The sequence below is a fragment of the Lathamus discolor genome, chromosome 8, assembly GCF_037157495.1.
Source record: "Lathamus discolor isolate bLatDis1 chromosome 8, bLatDis1.hap1, whole genome shotgun sequence".
NCBI classification, from domain to species: Eukaryota; Metazoa; Chordata; class Aves; order Psittaciformes; family Psittacidae; genus Lathamus; species Lathamus discolor.
Window position 1 is genome coordinate 17971621 of NC_088891.1, and position 20963 is coordinate 17992583.

Sequence of the window (20963 nt, forward strand, 5' to 3'; positions counted from 1 at the left end):
TTGGGAGATCATTGTTGTAAGGTATTTTATTAATTAAAAGTACTTCTATTACATACCTTAACTGGAGAAATGTGGAAATGCTCAAAGAAGCTGAGCATTGACAGATCTGTCAGGGAAGACTCCATTAGTTCAGTGTTAAGAGCATCCACATCTTGCTGAATTAATTTAGACTTTCATTAAAAAAAGAAGAAAAAACAGAACATAAGTTTATCTCATCAAAATCTATGTAATATAAGCAATACAATTCTATGTAATTCACATAAAATATACAAATGTAAGTAAACAGCAGAAATAATAACCATAGTCAAATGTAATAAAAAAGTTACCCAACTAGTTTAATAGCCAACATCTCCAAAACTAGAAATTGACTAATTACTTCCGTATACTTTATTATAACTGTACTAGTGCATTTCTTTAATCCAGGGGTAAACCAAACGAACCAACAACCCCACAAAACAAAGCCCCACAGAAACCACACACAACAATTTCTGCATGACTTTCCATTTTATGCTTTATGACTTGATATTCCCTTAAATTGTTAAATCACACCAGGTCTCTCTTCTAAATTAATTTAGAAATACTAGTAAAATAACTCACTTCCTGAGGTTTTTTCATTTTTTTGCATTTCCTTACAAAATTGGAGGTTTTATACTGTACATCCAAAAATATAACTTCAAATAAAAAGAAACTTGTATGAATGACTCTCCTACACACACTAGAAACAAATGTGATCTTTCTGAAAACTATCCACCTATATAAGAACTAATTTAGAGTCATGAAAATCTGTTCCTTCTGCTCTCTCAAGAGAAAAGACACTGTAGACTCACATTTAGAAGAACATTCTACAAAGCCTAAGGTTATTTCATGTCACCTGTAATACGTTGTAGCCACAGCCAAAACAACTGTGTCAATCAATGAAACATTAAAAAAACAGAAAACAGTTACACATATCCAAATAGAACAGTTACTCAAACTTGCCACTTAGTAATGTTCGCAGCCAATCTAACAGAAATAACCAAAGCTTCACTGACAATTACCTCACCATGTCCCTTTAGTCCCTGTCGTCAAATGAAACATTCACTCATTTAAACTGAATTTTCAGAAAATTACAACACTGCTACTATGAAGGCCCTGCTCTGCAAGAATCAGTTTCTCTCATACGTTACCCGTTGTCTTTCAGCTTCTGGGTCTGTAGATGGGGTGAAAAATTCACTAAGTGCTCCTAAAAATCCTTGATCGATTTTCAGTGCCATTTCCTGGATGAGAACCATGAAGTACCTAAAATGGGAAAAACAAAACAGTATATAATCATAGAAGTTTAACTTGAATATCACATGTTTACCCTACATAACTCAAGTTTTGTTACACAGTGTCTCATGTTAAGGCATACAATCTACAATATCAACTATTTACGGTTAGAAGGGCTTACCAGCCTCACAAAGCTATATATTACTGCAGATTGTTCATATCCTAACACTATCAAAATTATCCTAAAAAAAACTAACCATCACCATATACTTATGTTCATACATTATGATTTCATATGCTCCATGAACAATCTTACCTAAACAGCATACTACTTCTTATCCAACCGCTCCTCTCCAAAAATCATATTATACAATATTTCTTTTATTAAAATTCACCATCCTCAAATCTCCTATCGTTAATAGTTGGATATAGATACTTGCATTAGAAACAATCAGCGTAACATTTTTAATTCATTTTTGGCACAAAAACTCAAGATGCAACTCTATTAACTAAAGAACATACATTTCACAATAGAACACACTGTACTAATGTAATAGGCTTCATTAGAGACTGTATGAGCTGTTGTTAGAGCACCCAATAAACCCAGCATGGTATGGCAAACAGGCATACATGCATCTCGTAGCACAAGAGGGAAATCGCCCTGATTACTATGTAATTTACGCAACAGATCCCTTCATGTGGTCAGTCCTGACTTTCTACAAGTAACTTTTTTGGAATGATATTTTTATTCACTGGAGATGTTTAAAAATTCAATCAAGAGATAAGAATTGTTTGGATATGAGAATGTGAACTTTAAAACAAGGTTCACTTCAAAAATGCATTAAGTCTCTCAAGTTGTACTACAACGCGCGGCTCGACTCACTTGAATTGCAGCACTTTGCTGTATTCGTTGAATCTAGTGATGACACTGATGTCAATGAAGGGTTTTGGTTCTAAGGAGGAAAAAAACATGAATTTAGGTATATCCAAAAATTATATCACCATGTTACTACTTTCAATGCTGAATAAAACTCGTTCTCTTACCTGAATCCAAAGCAATCGACTTGGGAGGGGCTACAGGGTGAAATACAACAGGAAACATCGATCCTGGTAATTGGTTATCAACCTAAAAAATTATTACATAATTACAGTAATATTTTAATGATGCCATAATCAAAGACCATTTCCATCTTAGAAGGCTAGAGGCTATATAGATTATATTCAAGAGCCACCTCGTTCTTATTTAGTGGGAAAGAAACAAGAGGATGAGGACTACTCTCATTATTTTGGATTGTTACCTATTCAATTATAAAAGGTCAGATGGTTCAAAGTGTTGCACAAGGGATGCTTTCACAAGTTCACACTAACAAAGACTCATTTAGAGGGTCTGCAGCTGATGGCATACATTGGCTAGAATAGTGAAAATTACCTTAAGGCAAAAATTAAAGTGCAAAAGACAGAAGGAAAGAGGAAGCTCTTCCCCACCAGCAAATCAGGAAAAGACTCAATGACTGCTCTCCTTTAGGAGACTCTGAAGTCCAGCAAATGCAGCTGACAATGAAAATGATGATGATTTCTCACCATCATTTTCTTCTGATACCAAAACCTTCTCACTAGTACCTCCTCAAGCACTTTATTGGTTAATTTAGCAACACCATTAGTACTGACTGGAGTATGTTAATCACTGCAAGTGTTGCACATTAAGTCATTGGTAATATTACATGCAGATATATTATTATGTGCTATTTTTGAGTATTTAAATCTCTATTTATTTTCCATCAGACAGGTAGCTTTTTTTTTCTGAACCTCTAGGTACACCCTCTAGAATAATGGTACACAACTATGTACAAAACTGAGCTTTTTGTTTGGTTTAAAACACTAAAACACTCTCTTTTGAAATAAACTTTCATCATAGCACCCTACTTTATATTTACCCAGTTTTGTGTATTTCTTTTTCCCATACTATTCACAAAATCCTGGGATGGCAGTTCTGCAGTACTTCATAAATTTCTAGCTGTTCTGCTACTCTGATGCAGTGAGCAGAGCACCACATATGTACAATTTAGAGATACTTCTTCATAGAAATCAAAAGTCTTAAAGTGTCTGTTTAGTTTAGAGAACATGATGGAAGACAGTACCTGCAGCCAATACAATTGCGCCCGTAAGCTTCTTTGGTGAGGCGACTGCTTGAATTCAACCTTAATTCCTGGCAAGAAGTTGCGTCGGATGCTGCATCTGACTGGGAGACGCATTTCCATTGGAACCTTACTGAAATTCACCTAAAATAGAAGAAGGCAGAGCTAACACAGCTTAATAAAAGAAATAGTAAAATGTTACGTTACTAGTGAACAGACTAGCAAATAAAACCTGTATTTTGCTTATTTTATGATCACATGGCTACTGAATTATTCAATCCAATTATCTTCAAGAAAAGGACCAAAAACCACAAGTTACTCTGATAAGCACATTACACTACAACTTTATGTGCCCCAAGCAGGAACCTCTGTGTCATCTTAGTGACTATTTCTTTATGAGCTACATATTACACTGGCATAATAATTAGATATTTACATGCAGCTGAGTACTTTCCCAACTGATGCTTTTACCCTGATCCTGAAACATTTAAGTTATGAGAAGCAAAGGCAAAAACCTCTAATTTATTTCAAGTCAAATGTAATGACATATATACAAAGTTTAGATACGACATGGTTCAACTGCACTAGTGCAATGTACAAAACTTCAGTATTCATATAACTGGGGGCACCCATGTTTCAAATGAAAGGATGATATTGAAAACAAGGCTGATTACAGTACTTTGAAATGCCTGTATTTTATTTAGCCATTTGACCATGCTACATTTATGCATGGAACACAGGCATGTACAATTAACACCTGAAAAATCTCAGCTAAGTGAATTAATTTCCATAGTCTTTGAGCGCTATAGGCCCCTTCATCATACCAAGTAATGGGAACTGCAGCTTACTAAGAAGATAAATTCCAGATTCTGCAAAGAATTTAAGTTACATCCCTGAGAACACAGGTTCATCACTAACATGCACACACCAAACAGTCTTTTCGACCACACAAAAGCAAAACTCTTGGAGATTCTTTCTTCATAATACAAGTCTCCAAAACACTTCAATACTGCCTGTGCATTGCCTCCATACCAAAATATTCTCCTGTGTACAATGTGAAACTATTCCAAAAAAGAGCTTGCTCTTTTTCACATTTCTGTTAAAGCAGCATCTATCCTTACTTAGCAAGACAGAAGTCTGTTTCAACAGTTACACATATTCTGCAATCACTCTAACTCTGAAACCTCAGAACATACCTCAACATTGCTGTCTAGTTTATGCCAACCTGGAGTTTGGGAAGCAGTCTTACAAAGATACTTCTGATAGGCTTGTTCCAACAGATTTATTTGCTTTTGATTAAATGGTTTCCACTTCTGCTTCTGTTTCTGTTCCCAAACAACACCAGAACTGCAAAACAAATAATAAGGTTAATAGTTTAAAAGTAGTGAAACCTTTGCTATGCAAAACTATTGTTTACTATTTTTTTAATAGAATCTAAGACAGAAGGCAGTTAAATCCTGTATATTCAAATTGCACAACAGGAATAAAAGCAGAACTTTATTTTACTTTAAAAGGATCCATTTATATTAATTTCATTTGAAAGATATCGCCTTCAACTGAACTGTAATGCTAACATTACAATATGCTGTCAAATTTTGATTATTCAAAGGAATAGTTAGGCCTCCATGTGCAGTACCTAGTAATTCCTATATAGGAGATTTCTTTTTTATTTTCATTGTTAACAAGAGAAAGTCCAAGACTATGGATTGACAAGTTTATTTCCTGATCAGGTTGCTCCAGCTCCTCTGCTTGTCGTGCTTTAGAAACTAATGCAACATCATCTGTGAAAAGTAGCACTCGTTGGCGTCCATCCAGGAAGGACACCCAGTGTATTTGAGTATTTGCATTGTAAGGGAATTGGCCACATTCATCCTGTATTGGGAGGGAGAAAAAAAGAATATATATATAAAGTATATCACGGGAGTGAATCTATGAAGTATTGAACTCCAGGGAGATCAGCTGTGAGAAACCAAATCCATTCCCAGTATAACTAAAATACAAACTTGCTTTCCCGTCCCTACTTTTAACTACCAATATTCTCAGTTTTCTTAACTCTGTGCCTAGTCAACAGAAAAAGCGAGCCACCTCTAAATTCAGAGTTTGGTAAAAGGTGCCAGAGGGCAGCTATTTAGAGACAGACACACAGGACCTTATTTAGTCTACTGGCCAGTTAAGTGAGAAAAACATCTTACTCCATCAATACTTGCTTCTCCATTCTTTAACCAAATACTTGTGCCCAGTCTTATCCCAGATTTACTTCTGCTTCTAGCTATATTTTCCCTCTTTCCCCCACTCATTTCCTATCTAGATCACCATCCTTTTACCCCCACTTTATTTATTTTTCTATTTTAATATTGCACAAGTTAGAAACACCAAAATAGCCCTTAGTGAGCAACTCCATGCAAGCATTCCCCATAAGAACAGAGTCACAAACAGTCAGGGGTTTTCTCCATTTCAGGGAAATTCTTTAGCCAAATGTAGCACTGCTAGGCAACTGGTGAATTACTCATCCTCTTTACTACTTAGATACGTCCACAGCTCATACACTTCATCCTTCTTCCTTCATATACAAGAAGACCATGGAGAAAATGCAGGTTGCAGTTTGGGTCCAGTCTTCCAATTACATTAATCTAAACATCTAAAATCTTGCTACTTGAGAATAGGTTCAGAAGTCTCTCACAGGACAAGTGAGATGCAAAGTTACTCAAGAAGCTTTCTCCCAGCTAATTTTAACCTTGTTACAGTCCTAGATTGGTTCAGCATTTACTTCTCCCCTTCTGAAATTTACCTTAAGCAGGTCATGTTCACCAAAATTTTGGGAGTAACCCCAAATCAGTTTTCTTGTTTTAGTCGGATCTGTCCATGCAAACAGGCATACTTGCTTTGGTTTCAATTCCATTTCCTCTTGTAATCCACTGCAAGGTCAAAGAAAATGAGTAAAATGACAGCATTCCTTGGTTAAGACCACTGATTGAAGTGGTGCAAGGAGATCACAGCACTCTACCCCTCCAGCCTTCCAGGGTGAGGCATGAACAGCCGAGGGTATCCACTCCAAAAAAGTGAACTATGATCTCTACTCCCCCTTTATTCTCTGCAAAACTATGAGACTTCTTAAAAAAAGACAAAATTATTCTCTAAAACAATAAAGAAAAGGGCTTTTTCTGTTTTTCAAGGTACCACAATGGTAGAGAACTACTTTCTTCACAAAGGATGCCCCCTGGTTAAACAACCAAAGGTGAATTGTTTCTTCCACATACCTCTGTTTGTATCTGAGAGAGTCCCATGAAGTATGGTTAACAATAAGAGCTGGAGCAGCTCCCTCATGGTAATCTGAGAAGCTTATGAGAGTAGAATGTTCAGAAACATTCACATCCACCAGCAAGCCCCCATTCTGGAAAGAAAGTTAGAAAGAAAGTTCAGTATTTGTTCTAGACATAAACTGAAGATGGAACAGACTAAACTTATTTTTATATCAGTCTTACAGTGGCCTTTTACAAATCAAAAAAGGAAATGTACTCTACATTATCCAGTAACAGTAAGCTCAAATACACTGGACACTGTCTTAAAACAGACATCAGGAACATCCACATAATATTTATTGATTTAGCTTCACTGAAAAATTATATTCAGATTATATCATTTTTAAGAATTACTTTATTTGCCTAAGTTCAGTAACAAGTAGAGGCAAATATACCCTTCAGTTTTTGTTACAAAACTTGACATTCTATTTAAAACCTGCAGTTTCCTGCATGCTCGTTAAAAATCTGAAAGACTACTCTAGACAAACACATGAAAGTCTTTAAAGGTACGATAAACACAACAATAACTGATCACTGAGCAGAAAAGTTGTGTTGATTAAAACCCTAAATAAGTCATTCTTGAGTCTTTCTTCTAATGGCTTTCAACATCCTGCTTTCTTCCAATACATGTGTAAGATAATTCCAAGATACATATACCACAATTTTTCTCATTTGCTTATACAAAGGAGGTACCTCATGCTTTCACTTTTGAATACTCTCTTCAGATGTCTTTATCAAATGCTTGTATAAGAAATATAAATTGACATTTTTGTTGGTAAGATCTGGAGAAGAGGCGGAAGGGGACACATCTACTTTTGAACAAGATGATTTTACAGATTGTCCAGCTCACAGCAGAGGGATTTGAGAAATTATGTTTAGCACTCTACATAGCAGTAGTAAAACCTCACTACATAAAGGACTAGAAAGGATTCTCTTGCAAAGCTGAGCTATTTGCTATTACAGTCACAGAATGGTTTGGCTTGGAAGGGACCTTTAAAAAGCTCATCTAGTTCCATGGGAAGGAACACCTTCCTGCCCATGAGCGTGTGCCCTGAGCTCCACCCAGCCTGGCCTTGAACACTAAACACTTGAACACTATCATAAAACAGTGAAGAATATCCCCCTTTCCCCGCTGTTCTAATGAAGTGCGGCAGCAACAGAACAGCAAATAACTGATGACATCTTGTTCCAAAAGCATTTTTCCTAACTGCTTCAGCAAATGTGGAGAGCTCAACTATCCTCACAGTCACCTGTATTTCAGCTAGTTATGATAAGCATCATCTCCAGACACTTGTCTGATCATGCTACATTTATATACATACTCCTTAATGCTAGGTTAGGTTAACATTGGAAATTATTAAAATTGAATCATAAATTATTTTAGCCATGAACTGTATCTCCATGTATTAGCTTATCAAGAAATCAAAAAACACATTCTATTTTAGGATCTTTACACCAAATGAAGGCATCTAAGAAATGCCCTACGCAAAAGAATACATTAGAGGCGGAGTATTCCATTTTTAGTTCAATAGCAATAGAGCTGTTCGGCTTCCTATAAGCTTGTCAAAACAAAATCAGTACTTCCCACAGCTATGAAAACATTAACAACATTGATTCCAACATTTTTTATGCAACAGAACTGAAGTGCACTGCACCAGCAGCTTAAGGCACAAGGCTGCAATCTTGATCACCCTGGTGAGTCAAGCTTTGCTAAGTTCAATACCACACGGCTAAAATGAAGTATTAAAACCAGACCCCAGAAAGCCAGTCTCACCAATTCTTTCAGCCTCAGCAGAGTACCATTATCCTGGGCTTTAAACAAGAATGGTCTGGATGTGCTTTCATAGCCAACTACTCGTACACAAAGTTCACCAGATGAGTTTTCAGGCCAAAATGGAAGACACTGTAAAACAAGAAACATGCATGACTTTATAGTTCATATATGTTCAATTTAACAAGCCAGTAGTAAACCAAAGTCTTGTGGGATTAAACCTTCTTCAAATGCCTTAGCTCTTACCCCAGTACCTACTGATTAACAGCTCATCTACCTTTAGTAAATTATCTAAAATGAAAGACTTGATGAATTTACTAACATATTCAATCTGTGCTATTTAATTTACTCTGAGACGTGAAGTATCCATATCCTGCCATCAGAAGTGACAGAGCTTCTGTAAGAGAGCTGCTTTTTCCTTAAGTGACAGCTAGAGACCAATCATTTGTCTACAATAACTTTCAAAAGAAAAAAACAGAAACATTACCTCTGAAGCTGAGATATAATTCCATTTATTAGTTGGAAAAGAGCCATTAGGACCAATTTCTCCAACTTCTAGTTCCAGTGAGGATTTGTTTGCTATTGTGTAGAATGGAGTGAAGGTAACTATCCTGGTAAGGTTAAAAGTACTCATCTTGATGCTAACCCCCACCTGTTGAAGGACAAATTGAGCAAACAATCAACAAGCTTAAGAGAAAAGCCAGGATGGAAAACAAGAAAAGCCAACATTTCCTCTAAGTACAGACTAACATACAACACTCCTGTTCTGAACACCTGCAACAGAAGAACCAAACAGTAAAATGAGCAAACTATGCAACACAGTTAATGCAGGGGCAGAGAAACAGCTTTAGCTGTAGCATTTTCTAGCTGTAGCATTTGTAGGGAGAATCCAACAGGAATGTCTCTACAGTAAATCAAGACAACCTAAAAAGATCATATCATGAGAGATCAGCTACAGAGTATACGGAAACACAACACCCTACATATCTGCATAATATTATAAAGTAGATCCTTTATTGTGCTTAACTGTGGAAATGCGGTCTTAAAAAAGGCTGCTGAGTGAAGACCTAACCACTTGCAAACAATTTCAAATCTTGGATATGAACTCTCGCATCCACTACACAAGTTCTCCTCTGTCTAATACTCTATATTTGGGGCCACATGTTGAGGAATTACACTGGAATGTCTATTGGTGAAACTACTTGTCACCTCATGCAGACCTGAATGGCTGGGGCATAAAACTTATTACCCTAGATGTTAAATACCATCATGATTTAAAAGCACTACAAGTACTGAAACAAAGGCCTTAAGGAGAAAAAGAAGACAAGCCAAAAGTACACGACGAGAGCTTCACAAAACACAGAAAACTATCTTACCAGATAGTCCATGTTACTAGCTGGACATCTGACGCATCCATAGCTTCCTACAGTATCAAGGGAAAAGCTGCTGGACCACGTGCTAGTTGAAATACATAACTGGATCTACACACAAAAAAGAACAATATGGAAAGTATTTTAATAAATTAATTTTAATTGACAAAGAAGAAGAAAGCAGCAGCCAAATAAAAGTCTGCAGATTTAAATACTACCTAAAAATCCCCATAAGCCAAATGCGTGTTTCCCCCCTCAGAGCAGGATTTTAAACCACCACCCACCACAACCAACACCTAAAATAATCATACCTTGTTTTTACTGAAAATATTTTTCTTTTTAAAGGAGAACAAAACAGTATCTCTGTAGTCTGCTGGATGCTTCACATGAGTGTCTTCAGCTCGATACTGGAGAACACGGGAAGTCTTGTTGATTATCCAGTAAGGACTGAACACAGACAAAATCACACGGCTTCCAATTCGCCTTGTGTGTATGTAAATATCCACGGTCATCACTGTTGCAGAATGGGATGTGAAACACACAGAAAAAAATTCAGGCATCCCACTGCGGATTTTAAGATGCCCATTCCAGTCTTGGCCTTGGTATTTCATCAACACAAGCTCCATTATTTCTCCATTGATTCTGGAATGATAAACATCTGCAGCACTCCCTTCCATCAATTCACGAGCTTCTGCTGTTCCCTGTAGCCAAATTAAAAGAGGCAGAAGAAGCTTTTAATCTATGAAATTTAGGTATTCAAAAAACAGCATTTTATTCTTTTCTTGCAGGATGCATATTCTGGATACCCTGGTAACACATGTCCCAGTTTCCAGTCACTTTCATTAAGCCTGATCCTAAGAAAAATTAGAGATCAACTGCACTTTTCTTGCAGGACAGTAAAGACTGCTTAATTCTGGATTTCAGGAAGGCATACTAGTTCCAATCCCTTGTCTCTGTTGCCTCCCATTCTCCTCTGTGATTTCCAGTGGATTTTGGCAATGAGTTCTTATTTATATACTTACAATACTGGCCGCAACATGGAATTGGATACTGCTGCAGATGTACAGCCAAGACTTTTCACATTAACACCCAAGGCAGAAAGCTGGCAACTGTGCCATACTGTTTGATAGCACAGCTTTCCTCAGGCAGTAGCATCTCACAACAACAGCTTTGCTAATTTTTACTGAGAAAGAGTGTATTTTACTGTTTTTGAATGGTAAGGGATGTGAAGACAATAAGCACATACTCATCTATGGGTACAGTGACTTCACAGAGATTTTACTCTGTTTCTGGCTCCTCAGTCAAGGCACTGGCACTCTGTTCTCCATTCTGTGACTCTGAGTGCTCAAGTACACAGTGAAGGTATGAAAACTGGAAACAGTGCCACTGGGATGTTGAAGAGAAGTGAAAGAAAGATCTAAATAAATGCCACAGCCAGCTACAGGAGTAGGACAAACCAGAAAAAACTAAGATGATAGTTCTAAATCCTCACACCTTTTCTGTTAGCTAAAATCACTCAGCTGTCTTAAAAAATACTAGATGCTGGAAACACTGGAAGAGAAGGAAATATAGTTTGTGCAGCATCCCACAAAGAAATGTTCCCATTTGTGCAAGGGAGACCTTACAGTAGTCCTTAGTAAAGAATCAGTACCAGAACGGAGAGAAGTTGTGTTTTGTACAAAGAAAAGCATAAGCTTTTTCTTATGCCTTTACTTGTGAAAACAAAAGATATCTTGCAAACCACAAACAGGATCTCAGGAAAACGTTAAGGAGAAAGCCCAAACCAGTACAGAAGTCACACTGAAGAAGGAAGACAGTACTGGCCAGGTACACGCAAATTGAAAGGAACTAATCCCCAAAACTCCCAGAATCAATCCATCAGCTGACTCATTTACAATAGAAAATGCAAAACCCAACATTCAGTATCTTCCACACTACATTCACCTCCACTTGTAAGTAGATATAGCCTTACTTAAAATCAAACAAAGGATTTACAAATAAAACCATGAAATAACTTACCTCAAGTAAGTATCTCAAGGAGTAAGGTAATAGATTCCTCACAGTCAGTGTAGGGTGAAGGTGGATAATGTAGGCAGGATCCCACTCCTCTCCATAAGTAGAAATAAAGTTTAGTTCATCAGGCACAGCAGTTGAGCTGATGATTAGAGGCAAGAAGTTGGTCTCGGTGGCTGGGCACTGTAACAAGCACTTTACTTCATTGCTCCTATGTAGCTCTTCCCTCCAGGCAATGTAAGTCGTGGACTCTTTAAACTGACCCTCAAACATTCCTGTTGGTCGAATGTATAGATGACACCTATGGGAAGAAGCACAGAATGAGTAATAGTACACAATAGCTTTGCATTGACAACTAACTTCATTCATTTTAGGACCCATTCAGAAAGGCTTTTGCAGCACACTGATTCCCTAGTAAAGGTAGCATTTTGGGGTTTTTTAGCCTAGTCCAGAAGAGTTCCAAGTGCAAATTTAATCTTCCACACACTGTATTTGTGCAGTCTCACAAAGCTTAGGCCTCCAGAACAGAAAAAACGTACCTGTATGAATGTAAAGGAACATGAAATTCCTCTTCTGGCTTGGATATGCCAATTGGCTCCAGTGATTTGGAGTCTCTAGCCAATTTATAGATCATAAATGGGATGGAGAAATGGTTCTTAATCTAGGATCAAAAAGCATAATTCTAATTACATTTCTATGGTGCATATTTCTAAAGGCAAAAGTATGAGTAACAAGGAAAAAAAAAACATTTGTAGATTTAAACGAACTCCTTTGGAAAACAGACTTCTGTGCATCTTAGTAAGAAATACAACTCTGAAGAAGAATGATATGCAAGTACATAAGAAAACTGCTACTTTAAAGTTAAATAAATTGAAATTAATTGTAACTGAAGACATGCTTAAAATGTCAAGTCACGTAAGTACCACATATTCCCACCTCAATGCTGAGGATACTGCAAAGCCAAAAGTTTAACGTAAAAACCAAATTTTTCATTTATCAGGAAGACACACAAAAACAGAATATAGATCAAAAATCTTGTAACAAACAGAGTGAATCACTTCTAAATAATTTGCCTTTAGGTAACTTTTCAATCAAAAAAAAAAAGCATTAAGGAGGAAAAAAAAAGTTGCTCTGAGAGAGAGGCACTGATTTCAGCCTTTTGGTTTCTTCGGCTGGCTTTTTTACCTGCAGAGGAGATCGTACAGTAATAACCTTATTTCCTTCTGTAGCATCTATCTGTACAATGATTGAGTCTGAATGATTAACAAGAACGTTTCTGACGTTGTACAGTCTTCGACCTGGTTTGGCTATGGGAATGTTTACCCCTTCTTTATATCCGTGAAGTCCTAAACCATAAAAATATACAAAAGCCTTATTAATTAGGCAAAACACATCACATTACCATTTACCAGTTGAACAAACTTCATCTTCTCTAAACTCAGCAACAACCAAGATCAAAGCACTTTCTGGCAAAAGTACCTTGAAATTGGATCTGAGCACTACTTCTGCACGTCTGCAGTACTTCTGAATTCTGGTAACATGGAATTTGAGCACATTGTCTCCCCCATCTTCCCATTCTTAACATGTCAAAACACACAGTGTTCCCTAGCATAATACCTAAAGTCAAGGAGAAGACAGAGCTTTCTTGTCGGTGTAATGCGGACAACTTTCCTTGTTGGGGCACTTCAAAACCAGAGTATTCCAGTTCCATGTTCTGACCAATTTCGATATCATTCATGGTTTCTTTTCCAGCTGCACCAACTATCCGTATACTTGAGCTGGGAAGCACTTTGAGAGAAACACCTAGGGCATTTTTCACTACAAAAGGTGCTGTGTCTTTAAAGGAATAGTCAAACGTGGATGCTGTCCCTTCTGAAAATGCCTGTAATTAACAACATACATAAGGCGTTGTACATAAATATCCACATCAAAATATATATAAAGGCTTTTAAAGACCATTACCATTTTAAAGAAAAAAAATAACATATATATTAATACCTATGCTTTGGATAGCAGTATTTCAGGGAAGAGAAGCTTACTTCCCAAAAATATCATTACTGTTCTGTGATTTGCAGCACATGTTGATGCTACAACAAGCATTCACACTCCTCATAGGGAATTTGCTTTAAGTTGTTGGGTATTAAGAGAAAGAACAGATCTGGAACACGTAAGTCCCAAGTACATTCACCACATACATACTTCATATTCAACCACAACTTATGCTTACAAGCATCAGTTTGATTACACAGAAGCCATGGAGACTGACTGCCAATAGAGACTTACAGTGTAAGCAAGTACTAACTTCGAGAACTGTTACTCATTTAGAACCCAGAACCAAATAGCAATAACTCACATTCAGTAAAAATAACCTGCTTTAGTAACCAAAATTTTTCCCCTCCCCCTAAAAAAAGGGGGGAAGAAGAGGAGCATAGGACATTCATAAGCACACACATATCACGTGAAAAATAGGAAAAAAATATTAACACACTAAACATTCTACTTCTATGATTTGAAGGCAAATACGGAAATGAATACTTTAGTATTCTATTAAGGAGAAAAGATGGAAGGGAAGTAAACTTCTAACACAGAAACTTATTTCAAAAGCTAGCATCACCTTTCTGTTAACCCTAAAGGACTAATCGGAGTGAAAAAAAAAAAAAACTTCCTACAGAAACACATAATTTGACACCTTCTGCCTGCTGGGACTACCTTGGCTAAATTACTGAACACAGCAAGACAACATTTGGATATTGTTATATTCATTGTATCCTTTGAAGATATGTTAACTGCAGTTTGTGGCTCAGGAAGAACAATGAAGTCATCTCCGGGCATCAAACTCCTCTCCTGGACAGGGTTAGTCTTCATCTAAAATAAAAATTGCATTAGGCAATTATGAACACATACATTACTTTTCCTCTGTTAAGACAAAAAAATAAATGGAGCTACACTTGACAATTTCACCAAGCAAAAGAAAACCTACTTTCCCATGAGCATCTCTAACACCTTACACAAACAGAAATCATACACCACTTGCTTTCTTCTCTGTGTATGTGATAACACACAACATTTTGCCCATGCATTAACTTTCTTCAGAAAAACCTTAGGATGTCTAAAAACTGATTTTTTATAATGTAAAATAGCCTGGCTCTCAAAGCAACAGCAATCAAGAGGTTCATGTTCTGCCACATAGAGCTTTCTTATTAAGAACTGTTACAGCTTCTTCACAAAGTTTCAAGTCTGTTTACATACTTCCAGCTTTAAACTCCATTGCTTCTTTCCTCCTTCAATTTGTTCAATAAGCGGCTCCCACACTGCATAGGTTTCATTGTAATAATGTATCTAAAGAAACAGAATTAAATAAGACATCTAAAAATAAAGGACCAAGTTCTTTCCACTAAAAGTATAAAAAAAAATATATTGCTAAGAAAACAGTCCATGTTCATTTCACATTTTGGAGGTCTAGCATTAACTTTTAATAGCTTCAAAAATTAATACACAAATATGTAATGTATGATACATATTGCATAAGTGACATCATTTTTGAAGAACTGACAACCTGGCTTGCTTTTAGAGCAACCAGACAGCATGGTAACACCTCCAATTTATACAATCAAGTCTCTATCCTCTCCTACACTGTTTGAGAGAATGATTTTGCTATCGGAAATCTCAGCACTGCAAGTAGTTTATCATACTATGACATAACAATTAGCCTGAGAAACCTTTAGTCTGAACCTGGTCCACTGGAACAGTTCATCTAATTCATAGCCTATACCTCCGTCTGGAGGCAGAGTGACTTCCCCCAGTTGTATGTGATTAGGCATACACTTTCCACAGCTTCTTATGACAGGCACATCTAGCAGCGAAAGAAGGCTACTGGTATATCCAGTATAAAATGGAGTATGAGGCACATTCCATAAACTGACAAAATACCAGATTTAGTTAATTTATCACACAGAGCAGCTGCACATCTGGATGTATGAAATTTTAACATGCTGCCTCCCTCTGTAAGAGATTTATATCATCTTCAGATTATCATATCTTGGAGACAAGAGTTTCAATAGCTGGCAAAACAAGTAAGGTGTGATTACAATCGAAGCTGCCGAGAAGATTTTGAGAATAGAGTGTAAATTCTATCTTACCAGTACACATAATGCTACAGAAACAAAAGAGTGGTCAATAAGAGATAAATGGGAATAGTCAACTAAGCCAAGTTCATTGTTCTTACAGCAATAAGTTAACATGCAAATACAATAGATAAAAAGGGAAGACTAGGCTATCTCACAGTAGCAACTGCCATTAAAATCTGCCACTGATTGCAAAGATTCTCTAAAAACTACAGTATGCTTAGTCATTCTTGTCTGACTACTAACCAACTCCAAAGAGCATTACAACTTAAACCTATTATCAATTTAGCACATAGAAAGTGTACTGAACAGTTAGTTGAACGTTATGAAACATGCAGAAGTGTTTTAAACTGCTAACAAGTTGATTCTACATACCTCCAGTGACATATCAGCAGTGACTGCCATCATTGAGGACCAGTTTTTAAGGACACCTGAAAACACAGATTCAACTAACAACAAAGGGACAGTACGATGACCCAGGCCACATTCCAAGGTAATCTGAACAGATTTCACTACGATGTCAAATTTCTCCTGTTTCGAAATATGTTCACGGTCTGTAAAAGCTTCCGTTGCTTCCATGGCTACATCAACACCAAGAAACCAAGCATTGCACTCGTCTATAGGCTTCACTTGCCACAGGTTCTCAGGAACTTCAGTAACTCCTCTAGAATCCTCCTCTGCTGGTTTGGGTTTTATGGCAGCCATAATGGTCATTACAGTGTTCAGAATTATTGGTGAGATCTTGAACAAAAAAAAACAAACAAAAAATCCCTCACAGCTCAAAACATTTTATAACTGATTAGCATACAAAAGATACCATCAATGGAAACTGCAAGTATCTCTCAGGCTCTTTATACAGGTAGGAAGCACTAAAGACCCTTATAAGAGATGCAACTTAATCATGGAAATCACGTTAACAGCCTTAACTGTATATGTACTCGTATGCATACTTCTGCTTACAAGTCTCTCTGAAGAGAAAAGCAGTGGTGGAGGCAGCAGTGGGAAAGGTTTGTTTAATAAATTTGAAAGAAACTGGTAGCAGGAAGCTCAGTATCTGAAGTTTTTAGATTAGTTCTTTTTTTTTGGCAAGAACTTGTCAAAACAAGGAACATGTAATGATTGGTTTATAACCCAGAGCAGCATTAAAAAGGATAAATGGCTAATTCTGGCGTTAAACTCATAGGGAAAATGGAAATTTTAAAGAGCAATATGTAAAGTTAAAAAAAAAAAAAAAAGCTACAGCTTGAGAAACACCCATTCCTCCAACGACAGTTTCAATCATCTTACCTTTATAGTAAGTTCTTCTATTGTTACTACCACAGTTTGCATCCCTGAGGCATGCATCATATTTTCCATGACCAAAGAACATGGCCGTAACACCTGAGAGAAAAATTAATTTGATTATTAATATAACTCCTGGAATCTAAGCTTTCCTAATGTTCTTGTACTTTTTATTCCCATAATAGAACAAAGGGATGCTGCTTCCATAAAATACCACATTTCAGAGTAACAACATTCTTTCTTACCGTAGTAATGCTATTGTCTTGTTTTGGTTTGAGAAAAGCACAGGCCAACACTTTGAAGCCCTTCACTTGAGCAGTCATCCTTTGTGCAAGCTTTCCAGATGTCAGAGAAAAATCACATTGGAAGGAAACTTTTAAGGCAGGGGCATCAGCATTGGTCAAATTAGCAACAAATACAATTTCTGGATCTAGGATCACAGCTTTTACTGTCATATTTGGCCGTGTAGATATTTCTGTGAAGTAAAAAACCCCATTGAATACAAGATGTTTGAAAGCATTATTATGCACATAATACCTGAACCATGAGTAAAAGTTGCTACATAATTTAGAGGTACAAATTTAAAAATTATTGTTTCCATTTTTACACGAATACATTGCTGAAACTGAATAGGACACGATGTTCAGAAATGAGCAGCGAACAGGTCACAAGTTTTGTTTGGAAAAAGGTCTTTCTTTCAACATTATAAAAAACCAGTATTAGCTCTATACACTGTAGTCAATCTAAGCACTGGCACTACAAAAGCAAGTTAGAAATAGTTATCTTGGGGCTCAAACCCTAAAGTAACTAACTTCTTCAGAGTGTAGATTTACTAATTGAATCCAAATCAGCAATATACAATTTCTTGTCTGAACATTCAGTCTCCAAACAGAAGGGGAGAATCTTAACATATTTATCTAAGTTAAAAGCAAGACACTATAACCTAGTGATGGATTCAAGTCACTTTGGTTCTCAGTGTCCTGGGTTCAGCAGTAGCAGTCATTTTTTCTCCTTCTTAGTAGCTGGTGCAGTGCTGTGTTTTTGACTTTCAGCCTGGGAACAGCGCTGATAACACCGATGTTTTTAGTTACTGCTCAAATGTTTAGTCTGACCATGGACTTCCTGAGTCTCATGCTCTGCCAGGGAGGATGGGAAGCTGGGAGGAAGCAGAGACAGGACACCTGACCCAAACTAGCCAAAGAGGTATTCCGTACCACAGCACGTCATGCCCAGGATGTAACAGAGTTTCCCAGAAAGGCTAGGTCACTGCTCGGTTGGGCTGGGTATCGGTCAGCAAGTGGTATCGTATTCTCTTCCCTTGTTATTTCCCTTATCATTGTTATTACTGGTGGCGGCAGTAGTGGGTTTGTGTTATACCTTAGTTACTGGGCTGTTCTTGTCTCAACCCGTGGGAATTACATTCTTTTGATTGTCCTCCCCATCCCTCTGGGAGCGGGGTTGGGGGGGAAGAAAGCGGGGGGACTGAGTGACTGGGCTGTGTGGGTTACTGACTGCACTTAAACCACGACGGTTCTTTTTAGCGCCCAACGTGGGGCACGAAGGTTTGAGATAATGACAGGAAGCTGCAGAGGCAGCACTGTTTGTAATTAGAGAAGGACAAAGTGCAGAACCACTATTCACACCAGTTTTCTTTTACCCCATCCATCATTTCTGCCACCACATTATGGTAGTGTGTGACCCTCCTGCACACTAGGACCCACTGTAAGGGTTACTCACATCTAATACTTGCTGGCATTATCAGATTATTACATCTATTCAATGGAATAGGTGTCAAGTTGAGGCTTGGTGCACTAAAGGAAAAGCAAAGCCAGTAACACTGTTGTGTAGTCCCATGAGTAAGTTGTTCTTTTTAAATCCTTAACTACTCTATACAGGGCACTTTTTATCCTAAAGATGCTTCCTTAGCAATACTACATTTCAAAGGAAAGAAATAAATCCTATTTAGCATGAGTGATTTTTATATATTTAGCTCTGCTGAAGAACACAACTCTACTAAACAGTCTTACAACTACTACTGCTTAAAACAATGGTGTAAGTGGCCAATTTGCACATTGGGAAGAATAAACTTCTTGAGTCTGACAGCAAGATTGCATTATAAATACTAAAGGATGATTTATTTTCAGGATGAAGTCTGTAAAGGAGGGGAGTTATGGTGGGAGGTGGAAATCAGTTTTACAGACCTGTTTCCGGCTTGGATTTCCCAGGAGCAACATGCTTTAATTGCAACTGTGCAGATCTTTCAGTTGAGGATGCTGGCATTGAGTTAATGAAAAAATCTGCTACTGTCAACAAAAACTCCATACTGGCACATATGTACAGCTTGTCAAGGACAGCAACGACTTCAGTTCCATTTTTATCCTGCTTGTAGTTTATATCTATCATAGATGTGTCACTTGTGTCATCTTTCTTGTCTATCATTCTAGAAAACAAGTTTAATGAGAAATATTTCAAACAGCAGAACACACAGATCTAGAAAAACAAGGATGTGTAAGTAGTACAATTTTTTTCTCTTCATGCCATTTGTAAATAAGAAGTACAATAAGCAATCTATGCTTCCTCCAGAAATAAGATGGTACAGAGTTCCACAGTAATTTCAATTTAAAATCTGTGTGCTACAGTTTTTAACCTACATATGTGGCATGTACCAATCAGACTGAAGTTTCAGTGCATAGTTATCTCTAGCGGAGGCTGGTTGCTCTCTACTCAGCTGTTCTACACAGTTTACTGCAGTATTTCCATGCAGGGTGTTGGAACTAGATCATCTTTAAGGTCCCTTCCAACCAAAACCGTACTATGATTCAATCCTCCCAGACATTTCTTTATTCTGGATTATCTGATTTCAATGTATAAAAGAAGAAACTTTCTCAATGTTATTAAAATGACATCATCCATAGAATCATTTTATCCCCAATGTTTTTCTTCATTGCTACATTCACTGCTTTAGTGCACAGTATGACATTCAACAACTGACAGCCCTATTCCACTAAACAGTCTAAACTGAAGTTTCAACTATCCCACGTGAAGCAAATGACAGAACAAGGAAACAGTCTTCCTAACAAACTGCATGAAGTATTTTCATTTTGTGTGCACTCCAACTTACCTTGCAGTCACATTCTGAATTCCTTCTCTGAGATCATCCAGGGTACATGCCTTGAGTTTAACATTAATATCCATTGACCCATCCGAAAACATCTTTCCTGATGATGCCATGAGATGCAGTCGAAGTTCACCAAGGCGTAATTTGTCACTATGCAGTGAAAGCAGAGACTTCTACATAATGAGAAACAGTAGGACTAGTTATTACAGTACAAAGTAATAACCATGCTTCAGTTGCTGCTAGCCACATGAATTTAAGGATCTGATTTAATTTGTTGGTGCCTTCAGCCCTCCATTCTTATAAATTAAAGTACCTCAGTAAGAAAATACAAGTTGGCAGGTAGTACCAAAGACTCAAAAAGCAAGCACCTTCCCATCAGGACAAAGCATATGAAGTCATAAAAATAAGACAACATTGCACATCTTTCTCTACTCTTTTCAACACAGGAAAGTTTCTCACTATTGCTCACAGTCAGAGATATGCAGAAGAGAAGCCTGGCCCATGTACACCTTGGACCTTTTTTATTTTTTGATAACTGGAATGACCAAATCAAATGCTGAGTGGTTTTTCTAGGTTGGTTTATTGCCTTTATTCAGTGGGATTT

The 20963-nt window shown here is 37.2% G+C and overlaps 1 protein-coding gene across 1 annotated transcript in view; it reads right to left on the bottom strand.

Annotated features, from left to right (window-relative positions):
* Positions 1-20963, bottom strand: part of VPS13C (vacuolar protein sorting 13 homolog C) — an 88363-nt gene that overhangs the window by 16718 nt on the left and 50682 nt on the right. The window contains exons 48-71 of the mRNA XM_065688086.1: positions 20363-20532; positions 19443-19681; positions 17487-17716; positions 17248-17340; positions 16336-16701; positions 15086-15175; positions 14546-14701; positions 13454-13718; positions 13022-13182; positions 12376-12497; positions 11843-12137; positions 10135-10524; positions 9830-9934; positions 8941-9105; positions 8457-8585; positions 6641-6774; positions 6172-6298; positions 5020-5255; positions 4580-4730; positions 3387-3527; positions 2293-2374; positions 2132-2201; positions 1167-1278; positions 57-170 (exon numbers count right to left, since the gene is read on the bottom strand). Of these exons, the coding sequence (XP_065544158.1) occupies positions 57-170; positions 1167-1278; positions 2132-2201; positions 2293-2374; positions 3387-3527; positions 4580-4730; positions 5020-5255; positions 6172-6298; positions 6641-6774; positions 8457-8585; positions 8941-9105; positions 9830-9934; positions 10135-10524; positions 11843-12137; positions 12376-12497; positions 13022-13182; positions 13454-13718; positions 14546-14701; positions 15086-15175; positions 16336-16701; positions 17248-17340; positions 17487-17716; positions 19443-19681; positions 20363-20532 (4143 nt within the window). The remainder of the gene's footprint in view (positions 1-56; positions 171-1166; positions 1279-2131; positions 2202-2292; positions 2375-3386; positions 3528-4579; positions 4731-5019; positions 5256-6171; positions 6299-6640; positions 6775-8456; positions 8586-8940; positions 9106-9829; positions 9935-10134; positions 10525-11842; positions 12138-12375; positions 12498-13021; positions 13183-13453; positions 13719-14545; positions 14702-15085; positions 15176-16335; positions 16702-17247; positions 17341-17486; positions 17717-19442; positions 19682-20362; positions 20533-20963) is intronic.